This window comes from Schistocerca nitens, chromosome 5 (genome assembly GCF_023898315.1).
Source record: "Schistocerca nitens isolate TAMUIC-IGC-003100 chromosome 5, iqSchNite1.1, whole genome shotgun sequence".
NCBI lineage: Eukaryota > Metazoa > Arthropoda > Insecta > Orthoptera > Acrididae > Schistocerca > Schistocerca nitens.
The window spans coordinates 665,250,166-665,272,614 of record NC_064618.1 but is presented as its reverse complement, the minus strand read 5'-3'; the positions used below and the strand labels follow the sequence as shown (position 1 = coordinate 665,272,614).

At 45.3% G+C, this 22,449-nt stretch overlaps 1 protein-coding gene across 1 annotated transcript in view; it reads left to right on the top strand.

Annotated features, from left to right (window-relative positions):
- Positions 1–22,449, top strand: part of LOC126260648 (hexosaminidase D-like) — a 381,617-nt gene that overhangs the window by 180,872 nt on the left and 178,296 nt on the right. The window contains exon 3 of the mRNA XM_049957985.1: positions 21,005–21,202. Within this exon, the coding sequence (XP_049813942.1) occupies positions 21,005–21,202 (198 nt within the window). The remainder of the gene's footprint in view (positions 1–21,004; positions 21,203–22,449) is intronic.

Here is a 22,449-nt window from a genome sequence, read left to right as displayed (position 1 = left end):
GTTCGGTTTTCATTTGATTGCCTCTGGTATGTCACCAGTGGACTTTGTTCATGCAGCTGCCGTCTACGCAACTCACTCACGTTCACCATGGGTTTCATGCTACTACATCGTTACGATATTGTGGGATCTCTAAGATCAGCGAGCAGTTAGAAGCTGATAAGGTATTTGATCGAAGGCTTCCGATTTTAACCGATTTATGCCTAGAGGACTGGAGCGAGACTGAGCTAGGGTGTTTCACTGTACTTTATAGAATAACAGCTGAAATTAAATACAGATCTCACTTATAGCATACCACTGCACCTTGCTTTAATTTTCTGCCGGGAAACGTCTGACATGTTGATTCTGTATCTTAGCTTGAAAAATATTTAGCTAATTTTGGTACCAACTGTAGGAGAGATATTGGTAAAGCAGAACTAGTTAGCGAAACGGCTGCTTTCAAGCTCCAGTTGAAGAAGCTGCTAAAGGGCTTTAATACACCTTTTCATCAGCTCTTGAAGATTTTGTTCAAAGTGTGGGCTACGAGGTACGTATCCAAGTATCGAAATAACTTTGAGGATATGTATGTCAACGTCAGAGACTGTAGGATCTTGTGAACATAGTTTCAGCAGATTAAAGATGATAAAAAACTACTTGAAGGTCGAGCATGGGTGAAACCGGACTGCCAGATTTAGCTATCTTGACGACATGACATAATCTATAAGTTTGCGTCTCTCAAAGTAAGGAAATGAAAAGTAAAAAATAAAAACACAATATTGGAATGTGATGTTTTCTTGACTCATCATTATAGATCCTTTTTCTTTATTGATAATTAGAAATTAGTAATCGGTACCACATCTGTCACAGAGCTACTACCGAAAAGTTCGGCAATCTAAGAATATTTAGTTTCTTTCAAATACACCCAGTATCACGGAAAAATCACCGTTAAAATTTATGGATTTATGAGAAATAAATCGGAGATATTCTGGTAATTACATGATACTAAAAGCAACGGTAGATGCCACAAGCAAGAATATACAGCTTTTGATTTACTTTCATTTTGTTAGAAAGTTTATGCAGTTTATAATTTATTTCTTCGATGACAAGTTCAATTCGTTACGTGCAGTATTTTTCATGAGTATAGGTATTTAAGAAATATTTTTCAGTAAAGCTTGATTTTTCTAAAAGCTGCCGTACAAAAGTTGTAGAAATTTGAGTAGTAAAAATTACAGATAGGACTTTTATTTGGGGGTTGGCAGGGGTTGTTGCTTTGACAAGGACACAGAATTACCTCGGTAGGACTCTGAGGACAAAGAGCGACTTGTTTCGTCACATGCTCGTTCAGTAAACGCGGGTGCATTTTTTTAAAGGAATCATTGTGCTGTAGGCTGTTAAAATGTTATTTATTGTAATTGCACTTTGGAAACATTGTGCCGGCCGCGGTGGTCTAGCGGTTCTGGCGCTGCAGTCCGGAACCGCGGGACTGCTACGGTCGCAGGTTCGAATCCTGCCTCGGGCATGGGTGTGTGTGATGTCCTTAGGTTAGTTAGGTTTAAGTAGTTCTAAGTTCTAGGGGACTTATGACCTAAGATGTTGAGTCCCATAGTGCTCAGAGCCATTTGAACCATTTGGAAACATTGCCATTGTCAAAGATTGTGAGAAGTTACAACTTCTCACAATGTTTGACAATGGCAATGTTTCCAAACTGCAATTCCAATAAATAATAACAGTAACATAAAGCTGTGACATGCTGCATTATGTCTCCCAGCAGGGTAAAAGGATATGCATGTGGTAATGGAAATTTATCCGTTGTTCCATACACCATGCGACCACACTTAGAAAGCTGGTGAAGTAACTGCAGATACGATAAATACTTCAGTCAAATTCTCATGTACCAAATTTTGGCCTAAATGTTTATCATATCTACTGTTATTTCACCAGCTTTCTAACGACTGATCGCCTCGTGATGGAACAGCGGATATATTTACACCATGACGTGCTTTCTCTTTTACACTGTTGGGAACTATATTGAGGTGACAGAAGACACGGGTTACCTCCTAATATCGTGTCGCATCTCTTTTCCCGGCATAGTGAAGCGGCTCGACGTGGCATGGACTAACAAGTCGTTGTTGAGTCCCCGGCAAAAATATTGAACCTCGCTGCCTCTGTAGCCGTCCATAGGTGCAAAAGTGGCGCCGATGCAGGAGTTTGTGCACGAACTGACGTCACGATTACGTCCTATAAATGTTCGACGGGATTCATGTCGGGCAGTCTGGGTGGTCAAATCATTTATTCGAAATGTTCAGGATATTCTTCAAACTAATCTCGCACAATTGTAACCGTGACTTGGTGCATTGTCTTCCATAAAAATTCCATCTTTCTTCGGGAACATGAAGTCCATAAATACCTGCCAATCCCCCTCCATGCTGTTACCTCCCTCCTGCGTTTTCGTGTTATGCATCAAAGGGAAGAGGCGTGGCTGGCAGCCGGTGACAATAAGCTGCGTCTAGTCAAGGCCACCACGCGGCCATGGCGTACGTCCTACCAGTCATGCAGGCGGGATGAGGTTCTCCTCACTCGCCTCCGCATCGGGCACAGTCCCTTAACGCTTGATTTTTTACTCCGGCGGGAGGACCCCCCAATCTGCAGTGCTTGTGGCGTCCAGATTACTGTCCGCCACATTTTACTTGACTGTCTTTTATTCACTGACCAGAGGGCGGTGGTTTCTTTGCCACCGGATTTGCCCTCTGTTTTGCAAGATGACGCAACGACTGTCGTTAAGGTCTTACGGTTTTGTGTCCTGTCCAATTTGTTGGCTCGGATTTTAGGGAGAGGGTTTTAATGTGCTGCTGGGTGACTGGCTCATCCAGGTTTTAGGTGAGAGGTCAGCCAGTCACGATTACCTCCTTGTTTCCCTTCGGTTTCTGTTCTCTTTTCCTTGTTTCCCTTCCTTTTTAGTGTGTCCCTTCTCCTCTTGTTTTGCCTCCGTATGTGAGGATTTGGAACTGCGTCAGGTCTGTGTCTTTTAGCCGTTCTCCTTGTTCGCTGTTCGTCTTACAAGGGGAGGCCGCCAATTGTGAAACTCAGATTCGATTCATACTGTGCATAATAAAAGCTCATGGCCAGAGGTGTAATGTGGCAAAGCACCAAGATGCACTTCTCAGCCGTTGTCGAGAAAATCGACAGTTAAAAGAAACCGTTGCGGTGAAATACTCTGTACGATTTATAATTTCCTACAGCGTCGTGGCGCAGCGGTAAGCGCTCGGGTTCGTAATCCGAAGGTCGCCGGATCGGATCTCGCGCCATGCAACATTTTTTTTTTAGTATTTGTTTTTTGTAATTCAAATATATATATATATATATATATATATATATATATATATATTGTTGGGTCTCTACTCTAATTCTAACGTTTGACTTACATTATACGTATTCGTTTCGGAATATCGTTTCTACGTCTTCCGTTAACTACACGTGTAAACATTATGAAGACAATTAATAACATTTGTGAAATGCAACTTTGTTTGCGGAAAACATAATCATGTTCGAAGTCGCCAGTTTTTCCACGACAAACGACGTTCAACAACTTATTATATGCATAATTGTTGCAACTGATTGCCGGGAATATATATATATATATATATATTCAGGTTAGTATATATATTTTTGAATTACAATAAACAAATACTAAAAAAAAGTTGCATGGCGCGAGATTCGATCCTGCGACCTTCGGATTACGAATCCGAGCGCTTACCGCTGCGCCACGACGCTGTAGGAATTTGTAAATCGTACAGAGTATTTCACCGCAACGGTTTCTTTTAACTGTCGATTTTCTCGACAACGGCTGAGAAGTGCATCTTGGTGCTTTGCCACATTACACCTCTGGCCATGAGCTTTTATTATGCGCAGCATGAATCGAATCTGAATTTCACAATTGGCGGCCTCCCCTTGTTAGTCCCTTCACTGCATGTGTTCCTGTTTTTATGCGTTTGGGCGCTGATGACCACGCTGTTTAGCGCCCGTAAACCTCAAACACACACACAATGGTCTTCAAGTAGTCAAACATCGAGAGGTTCCAGTCCATACCATGTAAACACAGCCCAATACCGTTATGTAGGCACTCCTAACACGCATAGTGCCTTGTTGACAACTTGGGCCCAAGGCGTCGTGGGTCCGCACCTCACTCGAACCGCATCATCAGCTCTTACCAATTGAAATTGAGACTCACCTGACCACGCCACGGTTTTCCGATCTAGAGTCCAACCGATATGGTCACGAGTCCAGGAGAGGCGCTGAAGGCAATGTCGTGGTGTTACCAAACGCACTCAAGTCGGTCGTCTGCTGCCATATCCCATTAACGACAAGTTTCGCCGCCCTGTCCTAACGGATACGTCCGTCGTACGCCCCACGTTGATTTCTGAGGTTATTTCACGCAGTGTTGCTTCTCCGTTAGCACTGACAACTAAAAGGCAGTGATACTGTTCTCGGTCATTAAGTGAAGGCCGTTGGCCACCGCGTTGTCAGTGGTGAGAGGTAATGCCTGAAATTTGGTATTCTCGGCACACTCTTGAAACTGTGGCTTTCGGAATATCGAAGTCCTTAACAATTTTCGACTTGGACTGTCCCATGCGTCTAGCTGCAGCTATCATTCCGCCTTCAAAGTCTGTTAACTTCCACCTTACGGCCATAAAAATGGTTCAAATGCCTCGGAGCACTTTGGGACTTAACATATGAGGTCATCAGTCCCCTAGAACTTAGAACTACTTAAACCTAACTAACCTAAGGACATCCCACACATCCATGCCCGAGGCAGGACTCGAACCTGCCGCGGTAGCGGTAGGGCGGTACCAGACTGAAGCGCCTAGAACTGCGGCCATAATCACGCCGGGAATCGTTCCATATGAATCATCAGAGGACAATCGATTGCTCCGTCAGCGCACTGCCCCTTTACACAACAGCCGTCCGTGTATTTGCGTATCGCTATTCCATTTCTTTCGTCACATCAGTGTATGTTCCAGTTTTGTTATTGAGCGGGTTACAGCGTCCACAATGGTTGACAACGACCATGTGCCGAAACTGCAGTAGCAGTTAACAATATTTTAAGAGCCTAAAGCGGACTGACTTCGTTAATAAATTTCACGAGGGCTATGGACACAGTCTTTCCCAAGAAACGCGAATGCATTACCGAGACGCTCTTGTAAACGGTGGACGTACTTAAAGATAGGTGTTGTGCATCACCGTGAGGTTCGCTGTAAAAATTCCAAGACATTACATTGCAAAACGAGTCAGTCGATGTTTTAAATCACGAAATGGTCACGATGAGATAATCGGAGAAACTAGAACTTACGAGGAAGGTAATCGACAGTCGTCCTCTCCACTTAAGCTTCACAACTGGAACTGGAAATTGGGGAGATAGTGGTTCCGATGATGATTATATCAGAAGGAGCCTCCATTACCTACCGGAAGGTGACAAGAGGAATACAGATGCAGATGCCGATATGTTAAAATTTTGCTGCAATGTAAAAAAAGGTCCAGCTACCTCTCTGGTTTGGTAACAAAAGTAATGCATCTCCTGCTGATCCAAGTGTGACATGAATTTGTTGTGTTGGCAGAAGAGCCAACACCGTGTTACTAGAGGAGGCCGAAATGCACGCGTTTTAGCTCACGCAGGCTGGCGTGAGGAGGGAGGAACTATACTGACGTGAGGTCTGGAACATGACAAGGAATTAGAATTCAGAAATCGGACGTAATTAGATACTTACCTTTAATCCATTAATGATGAACGTCGCTCTTGAAGGTACATGATTCACAATATCAATATCAATAGTAACTGAATATCGCGCCTTGCTAGGTCGTAGCAGATGACGTAGCTGAAGGCTATGCTAAACTGTCGTCTCTACAAATTAAAGCGTATGTAGTCAGTGAACCATCGCTAGCAAAGTCGGCTGTACAACTGGGGCAGTGCTAGGGAGTCTCTCTAGACTAGACCTGCCGTGTGGCGGCGCTCAGTCTGCAATCACTGATAGTGGCGACACGCGGGTCCGACGTATACCAATGGACCGCGGCCGATTTAAAGGCTACCACCTAGCAAGTGTGGTGTCTAGCGGTGACACCACAGAATTAAACTGCATTCTCGTGAGGGACTGAAGCTGCACGCAAGCGCAAAACATACTGATATGCAACACAGACCTTCCCCTTTCACGTGACACTCTCAGATGTTTAGAACAGTTGGGTAGACTCAACGCTTTTGACTGCCGTGGCCAATTTGTGGAGGAGTTAGGAGCTGCGAAGTTCTCGAATGTGAACTGCTAGCAACTCGCTGATTCCTGATTAACATTTTAAATTATCTATTAGCCGCTAGGATTTTTGCGAGGTGTTAACTCTCAAGGCAGAAAGCCCAAGTTCTCGCGTTAATCTGCGAGAACTGCCGTTTTCAGAGGAGGCGAAGAGCGCGGGCGTTTCTGCCTCGGCGGGCGCAACTTCTTCAGTAAATTTGCCGCGGCTCTGCGTCCGTCGCGGCGGTGCACATAATTACAGCTTCAAAGGCGCCGCGCAGCTCAGCGCCGTCTTCATTTGGCCGGCGGGCCCGCATAAAGGAACTCATTCCGCGTCACCGCCGCAGCCACACCCACACCAAATGGCTCCCTCGTTTGGCGAGCTGTCGGCGGCTGGGTGTCCTCAGCCCGCTACCGTAATCTCGGACAGGTGGAAAGGTAAGGCAAAGTTTCTAAAGTAGGCCAGGCACGCCCAGACCTTCATCTTCTTCAAAAAGATATTTTGCTGCTTGCAGCTTTCAGTGATGGCAGTCACCAAGTGCTGGATCCCGCGTCCTAAATATCGAGTTTCTCCAAAAGTGGCTACGTAACTACCAATGACAGTCTCACTAACATCAAAACATTATTAAAATAATCTGACTAATGCCAAGAGCCTGAATGTGAATTACACAATTTCATTAACTGTCAAGTAGACGCAAGCTCCCAACAGTAGGATCAAGTGACCACTTCTTGCACCAAGTCGAATCAAACAGAGCTAAACATAGATCAGAAGTTTCAACTAGGAGAGTTAAATGGACACTTAGATTCAAGGTCCAAACCAAGAAACTTCGTTGATTACTTAGACACAGTCCAATTTAGGAAAGTTAAATTTTCATTTAAATGCAAACAAAGACTGGTCGATGGTAAAAGCTGGATGGTCGGCCGATGGCTTCTCAATGACCACGTCTTGCCTGTTCTGTGCACTTGGATGTAGTTCAAGAAGTTGGAGTGTGTGTTGTAGCCTCTGCTTACCTGGTAAGAATTCCAAACACTGGAACAATATTCTTTGTTCAAATGGTACAAATGGTTCTGAGCACTATGGGACTCAACATTTGAGGTCACTAGTCTCCAAGAACTTAGAACTACTTAAACCTAAGGACATCACACACATCCATGCCCGAGGCAGGATTCGAACCTGCGACCGTAGCGGTCGCGCGGTTCCAGACTGAAGCGCCTAGAACCGCTCGGCCACACCGGCCGGCTCAATATTCTTGAATTGGTAGCACTAGCATCTTCTGTGTCTTCTTTTCTTCTTCTTATTTTCCTGACCTTATTCCATGTATTCACAGGTTAGTCTGGATTTGGCAAAGTTAATGGTGGAGGGTGCCCGGATGCCCTTCTTGTCACCTTCTCTTGGCCCCTCCCCCTCTTTCCAGCACCCTCTCACCTGCGCGCGAATTGTGTACCACATACGATTGCGTCTGGTGTTATCCCATCTCAAAGTGTGAGAATGTTTTGGAAATACGAGGGCTATTTGGAAAGTACGGTCCGATCGGGAGCGAATTGGGAACCACAGTGAAAATCCGATGAAACTTTCCGTACGTGTTTTTGTGCAGTGTCTCTAGCATGCCTGTCGATCGCGTCATGTCGCTCTTTTCAGTTTTGAACTCGAGAACGTAAAGACGCCGCCAAGTATGAGCTCCCGGTGACAGATTGCGCCTAATGTCATGCAACTCACATAATTTAACTGTCATGCATTTCCTTCTCTACGATAATTCTCGGTCGCACTCTGCAGGGGTAATGAAGCTTCTGCAGCGTTTTAGATGGGAAGTGTTTGATCATCCGCAGTACAGTTCGGAATTGTCCCCCACCTCCCCCAGTTTCATCTCTGCTCAGATGAACCACTGGCTATGAAGACAACAATTTGGCACAGACAACGAGTTGTAGACAGCATAGGGAATTGGTAGAAAGCACAGGCGGCTGCCCTCTATGACGAGGGTACTGGAAAGTTGGTACAACGTTAGGACAGATGTTTTAAGTCGGTGCGGCGACTGTATAGAGAAGTAGCTGGCAGGTGTAAGCAGCTGTTGCAAACAAAATATTTTCATTTTCACAGTGGTTTCCATTTCGCGAGTGATCGGATCTTACATTCAGAACAGCCCTCGTACTTGCGAAAAGCATAATTGAGGCGGGACGTGGATACCAGCCTGAAAAACCACATCCAAGCTGGCCGGCACATCGGCCCTCATCGTTAATCCGCCGGGCAAATTAGATTCGGGCCGGCGTGTCTCCCAGAAACCGAGAAGGAAGGAAGGAAGGAAGGAAGGAAGGAAAGAACGAACGAAGATTAGGTTTAACGTCCCATGGACATTGAGGTAATTAGAGACGGAGCACAAGCTCGAATGGTGTCAAGGAGAAGGAAAAATGCTGTGCCCTTTCAAAGGAATCACCCCGGAATTTGCCTATGAGCGATTTAAGGAAATTACGGAAAACCTAAACCTGTATGCCCGGACGCGGGTTTGAAGCGTCATCGAATGCGAGTCCAGTGTGTAAACCACTGCGTCACCTCGCTCTAACAAAAACCGATTTGGGGTTGTTTGGGGGAAGAGACCAAAGAGCGAGGTCATCGGTCTCATTGGATTAGGGAAGGATGGGGAAGGAGGTCGGCCGTGCCCTTTCAAAGGAACCATCCCAGCATTTGCCTGGAGCGATTTAGGGAAATCACGGAAAATCTAAGTCAGGATGGCCGGACGCGGGATTGAACCGTCGTCCTCCCGAGTGCGAGTCCAGTGTGCTACCACTGCGCCACCTCGCTCGGTGCAAAAATCGAGAACTGGCGTGTTACCACAAGCGCTCTTCGGACGTGCTCTAGAGTCTTCTGTGTGATTTCCTTTATAAGTACACTGCGCCTTGCCAGAACATTTCCGAGAAACCCTAAGTCTTCCATTCATCTTCCGTAATACTTATTTTACTTGACTGTCCTATCCCATGTCGCTTCTTATCATTGCTCCTCATTACGTACAAGAAGTTACGTGCTCAAGACGTTCATCACTAATCTTGTAATCGGATATTATCGGGTTCTTTTTCTATACTTTTTTGCACTACCTCGCACTTATTCATATTTAAACAGTTGCCACACGTTACACAAAGTGGAAGTTCTGTCAAAGTCTTTATTTTATCTATTTTATTCGAGAACCTGTGTATGGAATATAAATTTATAGAACTGTAACAAGTCGTTCGTTGAAATATTTGTTTCTTCATAGTTTGCGATCTTTTCTGGCTCATCTTCAAACTGGGCACACGAGAGTTGCATAATTATTTCCGTAACTTGATACTGGATACTTGCTTAGCGACATTCACACTACAGAAATACAGATGTAACATTCGCTACTAGTCAGTACCTTCGAAAGGTTTGGACTCACATGTGAGACGACGACGGTTCAAATCCCCGTCTGGCTATCCAGATTTAGATTCTCCATAATTTCCCTAAATTACTGAAGGCAATTGCTGGGTTGGCTCTTTCCAAAGGGCATGGCCGATTTCCTCCCTCAACCGGGCTTGTGTTCCGTCTCTAATAACATCATTATGGACGTGACATTGAACTCTAATCATCCCTTCGTTAAACGTTCAGGCTTCCTTCAAACATATGCTTAATGTTTACATCTTATCACAATACCTCCACCAACAGTTAATTAGTTCAAAAATTATCACGTCGTGCGCTCAAAGTATGATCTTTTTATTGCGCAAATAAAAGGTCTTTAATGTGGCAGGTATTGCTACATCAATTGATTACAGTCACTGAAGAAAATTAACAATAATATCACTTATCTTGTATTAGCAATCCAACGACGATCTCGCTCTGGCTTTGGCTCGTAATTAAAAATGTTGTCTAGGTAGCATGACTATCGCTGTTGGTGTGAAAGGCACTCGGATATTAATTACGCCGACTTGAAGAACTTACGAAGATAGTCTTTCAGGATTAATTTGATGATTTATGTTTTTCATTGCAATGTGCTTCATACTTTTTTAAACAATGGTCACTTGAAAATAATTATTGACACTCACATTTACTAAACTTTTTATACTTTCGCATGTTCAAAACATTACTTCATCATCCTTTTTTGCAGCCGTTACTGCTCTTAATAAAACTCACAAGATTTTTCATTGTCCACAACTCAGACTAATCTTTTCATTTCCAAAACAAAGTCAAGACTGTTGATATTCAACACAAAAACTTGACAACTCTTTACGCTTCCGCGCCAAAAGTCACAAACCATCATCAGAGATAACAAAAGTACAAAGATATTCACACCAGATGTTATATCGATTTCAGCATCTCAAAATATCGACGTACTTACATACAAAAATTAAACCAAATTTGAATAGAGTGAAAAATATGAGGCATTAAGTAGAAAAATATTCACTTATCTATGGTATCGAAAAATAGGGTTGGCGGGTGGTAATGGTTTCGCAAATAAAGAACCATTACAATCTGTATAAAGAGAAACTGGGAACGTGCCAGATGGCCGCTCATGCCCATCGCTCGGTATGCGCTTGATTCCTGATCCAACATGTTGTCACACAGTGAATTTAGGCTGCGTCCTATTTCGTTTCAGTGAACACTGCTTCCAGGGTGTATACAGGTGAAGAAACTGTGAGCTGCGCCTTTGTTACACCCCATAGCATATGGTGTACTGACGTCTGCTAACTCTGGAAGCAGTTGTAAGGAAATAAGGAATGCACTACATGTGTGCATCTATCTTTGTCCCAATAAGTGCCTAGTTATGGCAAGTGCAGGGGAAGGAAAGCTTGCGGAAGTAGATTATGGAGGAGGGTTTCAGGACTGTCTTCCTAAATGCACGTCTCAGACGACAGGGTCGATATTACAGTCTCGGGCAGTGTGCCCGTAAATGAGATGGACAACGATCACAGTTACTGAGAATACGAAACCTGACGCGTTTGAGATGGGATGACTAGAATGAACTATGTCTGCCATCTTATTCAAAGAGCTTACATTTACTGTGGCTGAAATCGGCGAGGAATTTTCATACGATCGTCTTTTAAGTGGTGTGTACTTACACTATGTGATCAAAAGTATCCGGAAACCTGGCTGAAAATGACTTACAAGTTCGTGAGTTCGTGACGACCTCCATCGGTAATGATGGAATTCAATATGGTGTTTACCCACCCTTAGCTTTGATGACACCTTCCACTCTCGCAGGCATACGCTCAATCAGGTGTTGGAAGGTTTCTTGGGGAATGGCAGCCCATTCTTGACGGAATGCTGGCACTGAGGTGAAGTATCAATGTCGATCGGTGAGGCCTGGCACGAAGTCGGCGTTCCAAAACATCCCAAAGATTTTCTATAGGATTCATGTCAGGATTACGTCCAGGCCAGTCCATTACGGGGATGGTATTGTCGTGTAACCACTGTTCCACAGGCCGTGCATTATGAACAGGTGCTCGATCGTGTTGAAAGATGCCATCGCCATCTCCGAATTTCTCTTCAACAGTGGAAAGCAAGAAGCTGCTTAAAGCATCAATGTAGGCCTGTGCTGTGATAGTGCCGCGCTAACAACAAGGAGCGCAAACCCCCTCCATGAAAAACACGACCACACCATAACACCAGCGCCTCCGAATTTTACTGTTGGCACTACACACGCTGGCAGATGTCGTCCACCGGGCATTCGCCATACCCACACCCTGCCATCGGATCGCCACATTGTGTACCGTGATTCGTCACCCCAACACAGCGTTTTTCCACTGTTCAATCGTCCAATGTTTACGCTCCTTACATCAAGCGAGGCGTCGTTTGGCATTTACCGGCGTGATGTGTGACTTACGAGCAGCCGCTCGACCATGAAATCCTAGTTTTCTCACCTCCCGACTAACTGTCAGAGTACTTGCAGTGGGTCCTGATGCAGTTTGGAATTCCTGTGTGATGGTCTGGATAGAGGTGTGCCTTTTACACATTACGACCCTCTGCAACTGTCGGCGGTCTCTGTCATTCAACAACGAGGTCGGCCTGTGCGCTTTTGTGCTGTACGTGTCCCTTCAAGTTCCCACTTCACCATCACATTGGAAACAGTGGACTTGGGGGTGTTTACGAGTATGGAAATCTCGCGTAGAGAGGTATGGCACTAAATCACCTGACTACATTCGAAGTCTTTGAGTTCCGCGGAGCGCCCCATTCTGCTCTCTCACGATGTCTAATGACTACTGAGGTCGCCTGTATGGAGTACGTGGCAGTAGGTGGCAGCACAACATTCCTAATATGAAAAACATATGTCTTTGGGGGTGTCCGGACACTTTTGATCACATAGTGTGCTTACGAAAGCCTTTGTTATAGTGAAGAGCATTTGTTTTTCCAGTCATTTTTGTTCAAGAAACCGAAAGAAAACTTATTTTACAACATATTTTGATAGCTATTTTTCTACGTAGTCGCCGTTCAGATTCAGAAATTTATTCCTGCGCTCCACGAGGTTTCCTATCGCTTCTGCGTACGCTCTCGGTTGTCGCGAAGTTCCATGCATTATTTCCAAAACTTCCTTAAACTTTGTAAAAAAATGATGATCGTCCGTGACCAAGGCCGGGATATGTAGCTGACATTCAAGAACTTTCCATTTCTACTGTCGAAGCAATTCCTTCGTGAACGCAGCAGAATGCGGGTGAGCGTCATCGTGAAGAAGCACAATGCCTCTGGCCAACAATGCAAGCAGTTTGTTTTTAACGGCTTGGCGTAGTGGATGAACGGTCTGACGGCGCATCGCTGCGTTTATGATCACTCCGCTAAAGCCGGTACGCCCTTCCGATCGTAAAACAATGTGGCCCTATCCGTTTGATGCTCAGAATTTGTTTTGCGCTTTTTTTTTAGGGCGGGGGGGGGGGGGGGGGAGGTGTCGTGAAAGATGCCATGCCACTGATTGACGGTTTGTTTCGGGACTTCCATGCGAAACCCAGGTCTCGCCACCAGTAATAATGTGGTTCAACAACTCATCGCCATCGATGTTGTACGTAGTAAGAAAAGTCAGTACTGTCCCCGTTCGTTGTTTTTTGTGTTCATCAGTAAAAAGTCGAGGAACCCACCTGGAACTTACTTTTCTGTAGCCCGAAACATCACTAGCAATTTACTAGGTAACTTAGAGTGAAATTTCAAGAAAGCATAGAATCAGACCGTCAGTAATGAAAGTTCTGTCCTGTTGAATATTTTCCTCAGTTCTTGGTTCAAATGGCTCTGAGCACTATGGGACTCAACATCTTAGGTCATAAGTCCCCTAGAACTTAGAACTACTTAAACCTAACTAACCTAAGGACATTACACACAGCCATGCCCGAGGCAGGATTCGAACCTGCGACCGTAGCAGTCCCGCGGTTCCGGACTGCAGCGCCAGAACCGCACGGCCACCGCGGCCTCCTCAGTTCTTGATTTGAGCTCGTCAGTGACAACTGAAGGTCGACAGAGCATTTAATTACACGAATATCTGCTACCCCGCTATTAAACATAATGACTGGAGCGTCATTTGTTACATTTCCATAAACTTCGGTTATCTGTTTGTAAATTTCGATAGAGCGGACTTCTATTCCATTAAGAAACGGTATCATACTACGCATTTCCCTCTTGGCAGGATCGTTAATTTGGTCACTGGTTTTAAAATCGCACAAATAATCAGTAGACGGGCGTTCTTGCTCGCAGTTAGCGCCATTTTGGCGTCGACGATTAGGAAGCTCCGTGACACGGCGGCGAGGGTGCGCAGAGAATTGCGCGGCTCATCACCATTAATACGTTCTTTCCTTTTGGAACAACCTTGTTTTATATAAGTCACGAATGAAGGTAAATACACACCATCGACGTTTCGATATCTCTGCTGGGATCTTCTTCAGGATCTTCTGCTGTTCACGGTTAGTTAACACTGTCAAAGTCCAGTGCCACATTGTCATAAAATGGCGTTTTGGCGCGCTTATGCTTAGGAAATGGAGTTACTGGGTATAATTCTTCCGGCTACTGTTGGTAACGGATCGTCATTGGACAGAAAGTGAAACAGCAGAACACGAGGGGGGGGGGGGGGACTGCTTTCTTGTTGTCCCCATTCGTGTGTCCCCTGGTGTGACTGTGTATTTACTTCCTTGATGGCTGGAAGCCACGAAGGTGGAAGACTGTATCCATCTTCTCTGAGTTACATTCGTTCTTCGATATCCATATCGTTTCTTGGACCTTTCCTCTATAAATGTTGGTTTCCTTGGTCAGCAGACGTAGGTTGTAGAAATCAGTGTCTTAGAGGCAATCCTCTTGATGTCTGGCACCATAGATTTCATACTTCGTTTTAACCCTGTGTGGTGTTCGTGTTCTTTAATACGTTCTTATACTGTCACCAATATAAAGTCTGCCACAGCCATACGTCATTTCATAGACCACCGCTGTTCGGAGATAATCAGGTGCGTACGTTTTACCTAGGGAAAAGTTTCATTATTTCTGACTGAAAAATGTGGTGTGTGTACCATTTTCCCGTAGAATTTTTCTATGCGAACGTTACCCTAACAGAGTGAGAAAGCGATTCCTTGTCCTCTTCATAATCATAATTAATCAAATTGTATTCTAAAGCCCTGTCTGTGAAGAAACGATCGTAGAAGTTGGCCTTGATTTTTTTCGTAAAGAAGTCCAACTCATATTCCAAACTGTTATCATCACTAATGCTGAAGGCACGTCAAAGAACGTTGAGCATTGCTTGCTTCTGCGTTCGATGGTGGTGCAGAATGGGTTGTAAATACCTGTTTCTGTGCAGGTTTTCTATACACTGTGTTGTCACATCTTCTATACAAAGCACATCTAGGAACAGGAGACCGACTTCATTCTCTACCTGTGCAGTAGGGTTAACTTTGGGATGGATTTCATTCAAAAATGGTTCAAATGGCTCTGAGCACTACGGGACTTATCATCTGAGGTCATCAGTCCCCTGGAACTTAGAACTACTTAAACCTAACTAACCTAAGGACATTACACACATCCATGCCCGAGACAGGATTCGAACCCGCGACCGCACCGGATGAATTTCATTCAAGAAGCCCTGAAATCTGTGAAGATATGCTTTAGTGTGTGGCCATATAACAAATGTCTCATTCACATAGCTAACTGTGGACACCACAGGATCCTAAAGTAGGTGTCAGTGGAGAGGTTCACATGTCGGTCGTGTAGAAGGAATTGAGGATGCCATGGCCTAACGTCCCTGATTGGTTGGCATTCATACACTCCTGGAAATTGAAATAAGAACACCGTGAATTCATTGTCCCAAGAAGGGGAAACTTTATTGACACATTCCTGGGGTCAGATACATCACATGATCACACTGACAGAACCACAGGCACATAGACACAGGCAACAGAGCATGCACAATGTCGGCACTAGTACAGTGTATATCCACCTTTCGCAGCAATGCAGGCTGCTATTCTCCCATGGAGACGATCGTAGAGATGCCGGATGTAGTCCTGTGGAACGACTTGCCATGCCATTTCCACCTGGCGCCTCAGTTGGACCAGCGTTCGTGCTGGACGTGCAGACCGCGTGAGACGACGCTTCATCCAATCCCAAACATGCTCAATGGGGGACAGATCCGGAGATCTTGCTGGCCAGGGTAGTTGACTTACACCTTCTAGAGCACGTTGGGTGGCACGGGATACATGCGGACGTGCATTGTCCTGTTGGAACAGCAAGTTCCCTTGCCGGTCTAGGAATGGTAGAACGATGGGTTCGATGACGGTTTGGATGTACCGTGCACTATTCAGTGTCCCCTCGACGATCACCAGTGGTGTACGGCCAGTGTAGGAGATCGCTCCCCACACCATGATGCCGGGTGTTGGCCCTGTGTGCCTCGGTCGTATGCAGTCCTGATTGTGGCGCTCACCTGCACGGCGCCAAACACGCATACGACCATCATTGGCACCAAGGCAGAAGCGACTCTCATCGCTGAAGACGACACGTCTCCATTCGTCCCTCCATTCACGCCTGTCGCGACACCACTGGAGGCGGGCTGCACGATGTTGGGGCGTGAGCGGAAGACGGCCTAACGGTGTGCGGGACCGTAGCCCAGCTTCATGGAGACGGTTGCGAATGGTCCTCGCCGATACCCCAGGAGCAACAGTGTCCCTAATTTGCTGGGAAGTGGCGGTGCGGTCCCCTACGGCACTGCGTAGGATCCTACGGTCTTGGCGTGCATCTGTGCGTCGCTGCGGTCCGGTCCCAGGTCGACGGGCACGTGCACCTTCCGCCGACCACTGGCGACAACATCGATGTACTGTGGAGACCTCACGCCCCACGTGTTGAGCAATTCGGCGGTACGTCCACCCGGCCTCCCGCATGCCCACTATACGCCCTCGCTCAAAGTCCGGCAACTGCACATACGGTTCACGTCCACGCTGTCGCGGCATGCTACCAGTGTTAAAGACTGCGATGGAGCTCCGTATGCCACGGCAAACCGGCTGACACTGACGGCGGCGGTGCACAAATGCTGCGCAGCTAGCGCCATTCGACGGCCAACACCGCGGTTCCTGGTGTGTCCGCTGTGCCGTGCGTGTGATCATTGCTTGTACAGCCCTCTCGCAGTGTCCGGAGCAAGTATGGTGGGTCTGACACACCGGTGTCAATGTGTTCTTTTTTCCATTTCCAGAAGTGTATTTAAGTTTATGATGGGGCAGGAAAGTGGTAGAGTTGGGATGAGCAGTAAGTGAACATTGTTCTTCAACATTTTCATTTCACAAAAATTTAATGCACTTAAGTAAAAGCCAGAACCCCAATAGTAAGAAAGCTCAAATCTATAATAACAATAATTGCCGATTTGTCATTCATGGAAGTTCTTGATTAAGTGCTGAAGATTCATACGACCATGCTAGTTCTCCGACAAATCATTTAAACACCAATTAATATAAGGTGCCCCTGCTGGGGATATCCATAACAATTTAAATAAACGTATTTAACCATACAAGTGATTAGAAGACCTGTAATTAATAAAAATACAATAATCCAGTATTGATTTGGCAATTCACTGAGAACGGAACTTCGGCTTAACAACTATTACGGCAAGTTGAAATTGTATCGAGTGTAATCAATAATATCGTTTGTTAGTTGCTTAAACAAATCTCCTTAGCTCACAGCTTTTAAACGTTATGGTATGACTGGATACACAGATTAACGTCTTGCCACATTTACAGACCAGAAGCAGTACAATGATGGTAAAGTCGGATCAGCTTTGCCAACATAGGATAATAGCACTAACATTGTCTGCATGACGTCACAGTGATGTTAGAAGACATCACCATTACATAACTATTCGACCGTTTTGTAAATATACCGACCAAATAAGGTGTCGAGACTGCAGTAATCCAAGGTCCAAGAGATCAAACTGCTACGGACCGTTGACATCGCGTTTTGTATGTCAAAAAAGCGTCCTCCCACAGGAGCAACCGACGATCCACACCAAGTCGTATCGCGCCAATGACTTTAAATTTCAAAGAGTGGCTATAGATCCCACATACCTGATGCAAATTCAGTTCCCGTCCGCCATTTTTTCTGTCGTCGAGGACGTGGTCTGCTTTCCCACGCCTCCTTGAAATTACCTTCAACTACCTTCAAACACGAGTAGCTCAAATAAGCATCATTTTTTTATGAGAGCAGTAAAAATCGGCAATTTCTTTGTACACTGACATCAACAAGTAAAGTTTTGATCGAAATATAAATAAACTTTTCCATGTGCATGAAACTTGAAGACAACTCGAAGCATGTTCGTCTACACAAGATAATTTCCTATCGCTCGCGGACTTAAATCAATGCAGTTTTAGCAGGTACCATCTGAAGACGAGATTAGTTCATAGATACGGTGACTGCCGCAGAAAATAAGTATTTTTGTTTGTATTTTAAGCATACAGTCACGAATTTAAAAATTTGTCCAGTATGGACGAGACTGTTTTCAAAAATCTCTGTTAAAAGTTAATTAACACAAGTAGTTCAGTAATAATAATGGTGACTTACAAGGCAGTAGATCATTGTAAAAATGAAATGGCAGTAAACTGTTTTATTGACACTTCATTTCTACAAAGTTTTCATCGGAATTTCATTTTCAAAGTGTTTAATTGACATTCTATTTTTGTATTTTTTCTATTAATCTTTAAATAAAATAAGCTTGGTATATAGTTGTCTCGCAACGCCACCTTTCTGCTCCAAAGATATAGATTTACATAAGTGATATATTCTGCAGATAAAATAATGATTTATGTTCAGATCTGCATTATACAGTCCGCTTTTTTCCAAATTCACTTGCTATAAAATGTGATCACTGTTTATAAATAAGTAACTTCTCAGTAATTGCAGTGAAGTGCTCTTGGGTGAGATAATTTCACGAACTTTCCTAAGTGGCTGTATGCCTTATCAAAATAAAAATACAGGATCAGAGCCTTATTTCCTGAGAATATTGTGATACTGTGCCACTAGCTTGCCGCTCCAAAACCACCTTTGACAGAACCGTTACATTTTCACTATTAGCTTATCAGGAACTGAAATATATAGTACTTTTTTTCAAATCAGCAACTTAGGTTTCTAACTGCGTTATTGCTCCTTTGTGTCACACGCTAAGTTTTTTTATATGCTTCTTCAGTAGCACATTATCTGCTTGTACTATGTCATGTTGTGCTTTCAGTTTCTTTTGGAGCTGAAGGACCGTAAGTGAGTTTACCATCAAGAGTTGTACTGAACACCAATAGAATGCAATTCCATGATATGATTATGGTGATAGGAGGGTAAGTCAAATGAAAACCTTAAATATTTTTTAACTTATTATTTATTGTGCAGAAGTGGTACAAGGCTGTATCACTTTTCAACATAATATCCCCCACGCTCAATGCAAGTCCTCCAGCGCTTACAAAGTGCATAGATTCCTGTAGAAAAAAATTCTTTTGGCAGTCCGCGCAACCACTCATGCACCGCGTGGCGTACCTCTTCATCAAAACGGAACTTCTTTCCTCCCATTACATCTTTGAGTGGTCCAAACATATGGAAATCACTTGAGGCAAGGTCTGGTGATTATGGTGGATGAGGAAGACACTCAAAATGCAGGTCTGTGATTGTTGCAACTGTTGTACGGGCAGTGTGGGACCTTGCATTGTCATGTTGCAAAAGGACACCTGCTGACAGCAATTCACGTCGCTTTGATTTGATTGCAGGCCGCAGATGATTTTTTAGGAGATCTGTGTATGATGCACTAGTGATAGTGCTCCGCCGGCCGCGGTGGTCTAGCTGTTCTGGCGCTGCAGTCCGGAACCGCGGGACTGCTACGGTCGCAGGTTCGAATCCTGCCTCGGGCATGGGTGTGTGTGATGTCCTTAGGTTAGTTAGGTTTAAGTAGTTCTAAGTTCTAGGGGACTTATGACCTAAGATGTTGAGTCCCATAGTGCTCAGAGCCATTTGAACCATTTGATAGTGCTCCCTCTAGGCATGTTATGCTCCAAAACGACGCCTTTTGCGTCCCAAAAGAGAGGCAGCGTAACGTTCCCTGCTGATGGTTCTGTTAGAAACCTCTTTGGTTTTGGTGATAAGGAATGGCGCCGTTCCTTGCTCGCTCTCTTCGTTTCCGGTTGGTGGAAGTGAACCCAGGTTTCGTCCCCAATAACGATTCTCGCAAGGAAGCCATCACCTTCTCGTTCATTTCAGGAGTCAGCTGCGGTGGCACCCATCTTGGAGACACTTTGTGAAACTGGAGCACATCATGCACAATGTGGTGTGCTGACCCATGACTAGTCTGTAAACATGCTCCAATGTCATTCAGTGTCACTCGGTCGTTTTCCTTCACTATGGCTTCAACTGCTGCAATGTTCTGTGGAGTCAGAACTCGTTGTGCCGGACCTGGACGAGGAGCATCTTCCAGTAAAGTCACACCATTTGCGAACTTCCTACTCCATTCGTAGACTTGCTGCTGTGACGAACATGCATCACCGTACTGAACTTTCATTCGTCGATGAATTTCTATGGGTTTCACACATTCACTGCGGAAAAACCGAGTAACTGAACGCTGTTCTTCCCTGGTGCAAGTCATAAGTGGGGCGGTCATCTTTATACTGATGCTACGAGGGTATGTGTGCATCTGCCCTATGCTGCCACCTACAGGCCATTCTGCACGCTGTTTGTAGCACGCTTACCAAGTTACAGGATAACGGCGCGAAATTTCGATTTGTTATTGCAAATTTAAGGTTTTTATTTTACCCTCGTAATTTCACTGCATATAAAAATAAAAGTGATCAGGATGCATCGGTATTTCCAGAATTAATCAAAACCGGGAGCTGAGGAGCCTGATTTGAACTCGGTGAGCTCCTGTTAATGTTTTGACCACCGTGGAAATGGTGGCCGAGATAACCTCGTTTGTCGCAAGGAGCGCTGCAACTCGTGTGTTAGCCACTCTATGAAATTTTTACTCGCTGCGTCCCGCAAACAAAAGCCCTGTTAACCGGAGCGCACTCCCGTAGGCAAGCCCTATCAGCAAGGCGATACTCAACGCCATATACACCGTTGCGCGCGCATCACTTTTGGCCGCCATGTAGTAATACAGGCTTTATTTTCATACGGTGCTTTCAACGCCTGTAGTGAAACACGGACTCTCTGCTGTGTGGACAGCCCGGCGCTGGTGCGCGAGCAGCCGTCTCGCGATGAGATCGCAGCGCGACGCCTGGCGTCGGAGTCTGCGGCGCAGGTGGCGGCGGGCGGCGCTGACGCCGGCGTCGGCGTCGGCATTGGCTCGCTGGCGGGGCGCTCGGCGGCCGTGGCGTCGACGGCGTCGCCCGTGTTCTCGGGGGCGGGGCAGGCGGCGCCGCTGTCGAGCGCCGACCAGCAGCAGCAGCTGTACCAGCTTGGCGTGCCCATCGTCAACATCGACCCCCAGCACCCCTACGTGCCGCCGCATCGCCTGCTGCACCTCGACTTCAAGGGCGCCCCGCCCAAGGTAAGCCGAAACACACCTATTTTCTCGAAAAATACACTCTAAGATAAAAAAAAGGACACATCACAAAGGAATTATCCGAATGGGACGAAAATAGATAAATTTTTACAGACGCATAAATTATTTCAATTTCATGAAACATGGATGATTCATTCAAAAGAAAGAGCTTCACAAATTGAGCGAGTCGATAACGCGCTGACCCACCTCTGACCCTTATTCAAGCCGTTATGCGGTTTGGCATTGTTGATATAGTTTAAGATGTCCTCCTGAGGGATACAGTGCCAAATTCTGCCAAACTGGCGTGAGAAATCGTCAAAATCCCGAGCTGGTTGGAGGACCCACCCCATAACCCTACAAACATTCTCAACTGGGGCGAGATCTGGCGACCTTGCTGGCTGAGGTAGGTATCCATTTTCCTTGATGACTATTTTTAAGGAAAATGGATACTCCGTGAAGCAGATTCGTCGGCCTATGGAGTTTGGACCATCTCCGAAGGTGCATGAAGAGGAACATAGATCGGTGGCCTTTCTTCCTTATGCTGGATGCTTATCGTTTAAGATTGTACGAATTTTAAGGAATTTTAACATTAAGAATGTGTTCCGTTCACCTTCTAAGATTAGAGCACTGCTCGGCTCTGTGAAAGATGATTTGGGGCTTAGGAAACCCGGTGAGTACAAAATTCAGTGTCAATGTGGGAAAGCTTACATTGGCCGTTCGATTCGCACAGTGCATGACAGGTGTGTGGAATATCGCCGTCATACGAGGCTACAACTGCCGGAAAAATCGGCAGTAGCAGAACACTGCTTAAATGAGGGACACAGTATGAAATTTGATGAAACTGTGGTAGTTGCCAACATTTCCGGTTTTTGGAACAGTGTCTATAAATAGGCGATTGAAATTAGGTTGTCGGATAATTTAATCAACAGAGACAATGGGTTTCCTCTTAGCAAGACGTGGAATCCTGTATTATCTCGCATCAAAATTGAACGTTCTTCGGTGCGGCCCTGAGTGCGATATATCGTTGCCAGCAGTGTTCCACTAAGGACGGCGTCACCTCCTTGTAGGGCAGCAACCGTGATGGGCGGCGCATGCGCCGTGTACTGAACGGTGGCGTATATAGGACGTCGGTTTGCAGCCTGGCGTCAGTTCTGAGCGGGACTCATCAGCAGAAAAAGCATTTTCCTCAAGATGGCGAACAGTTGGATCGCCGAAATATCGAATCAAGTTGATTTTAGGATGTGGCAGCAAAC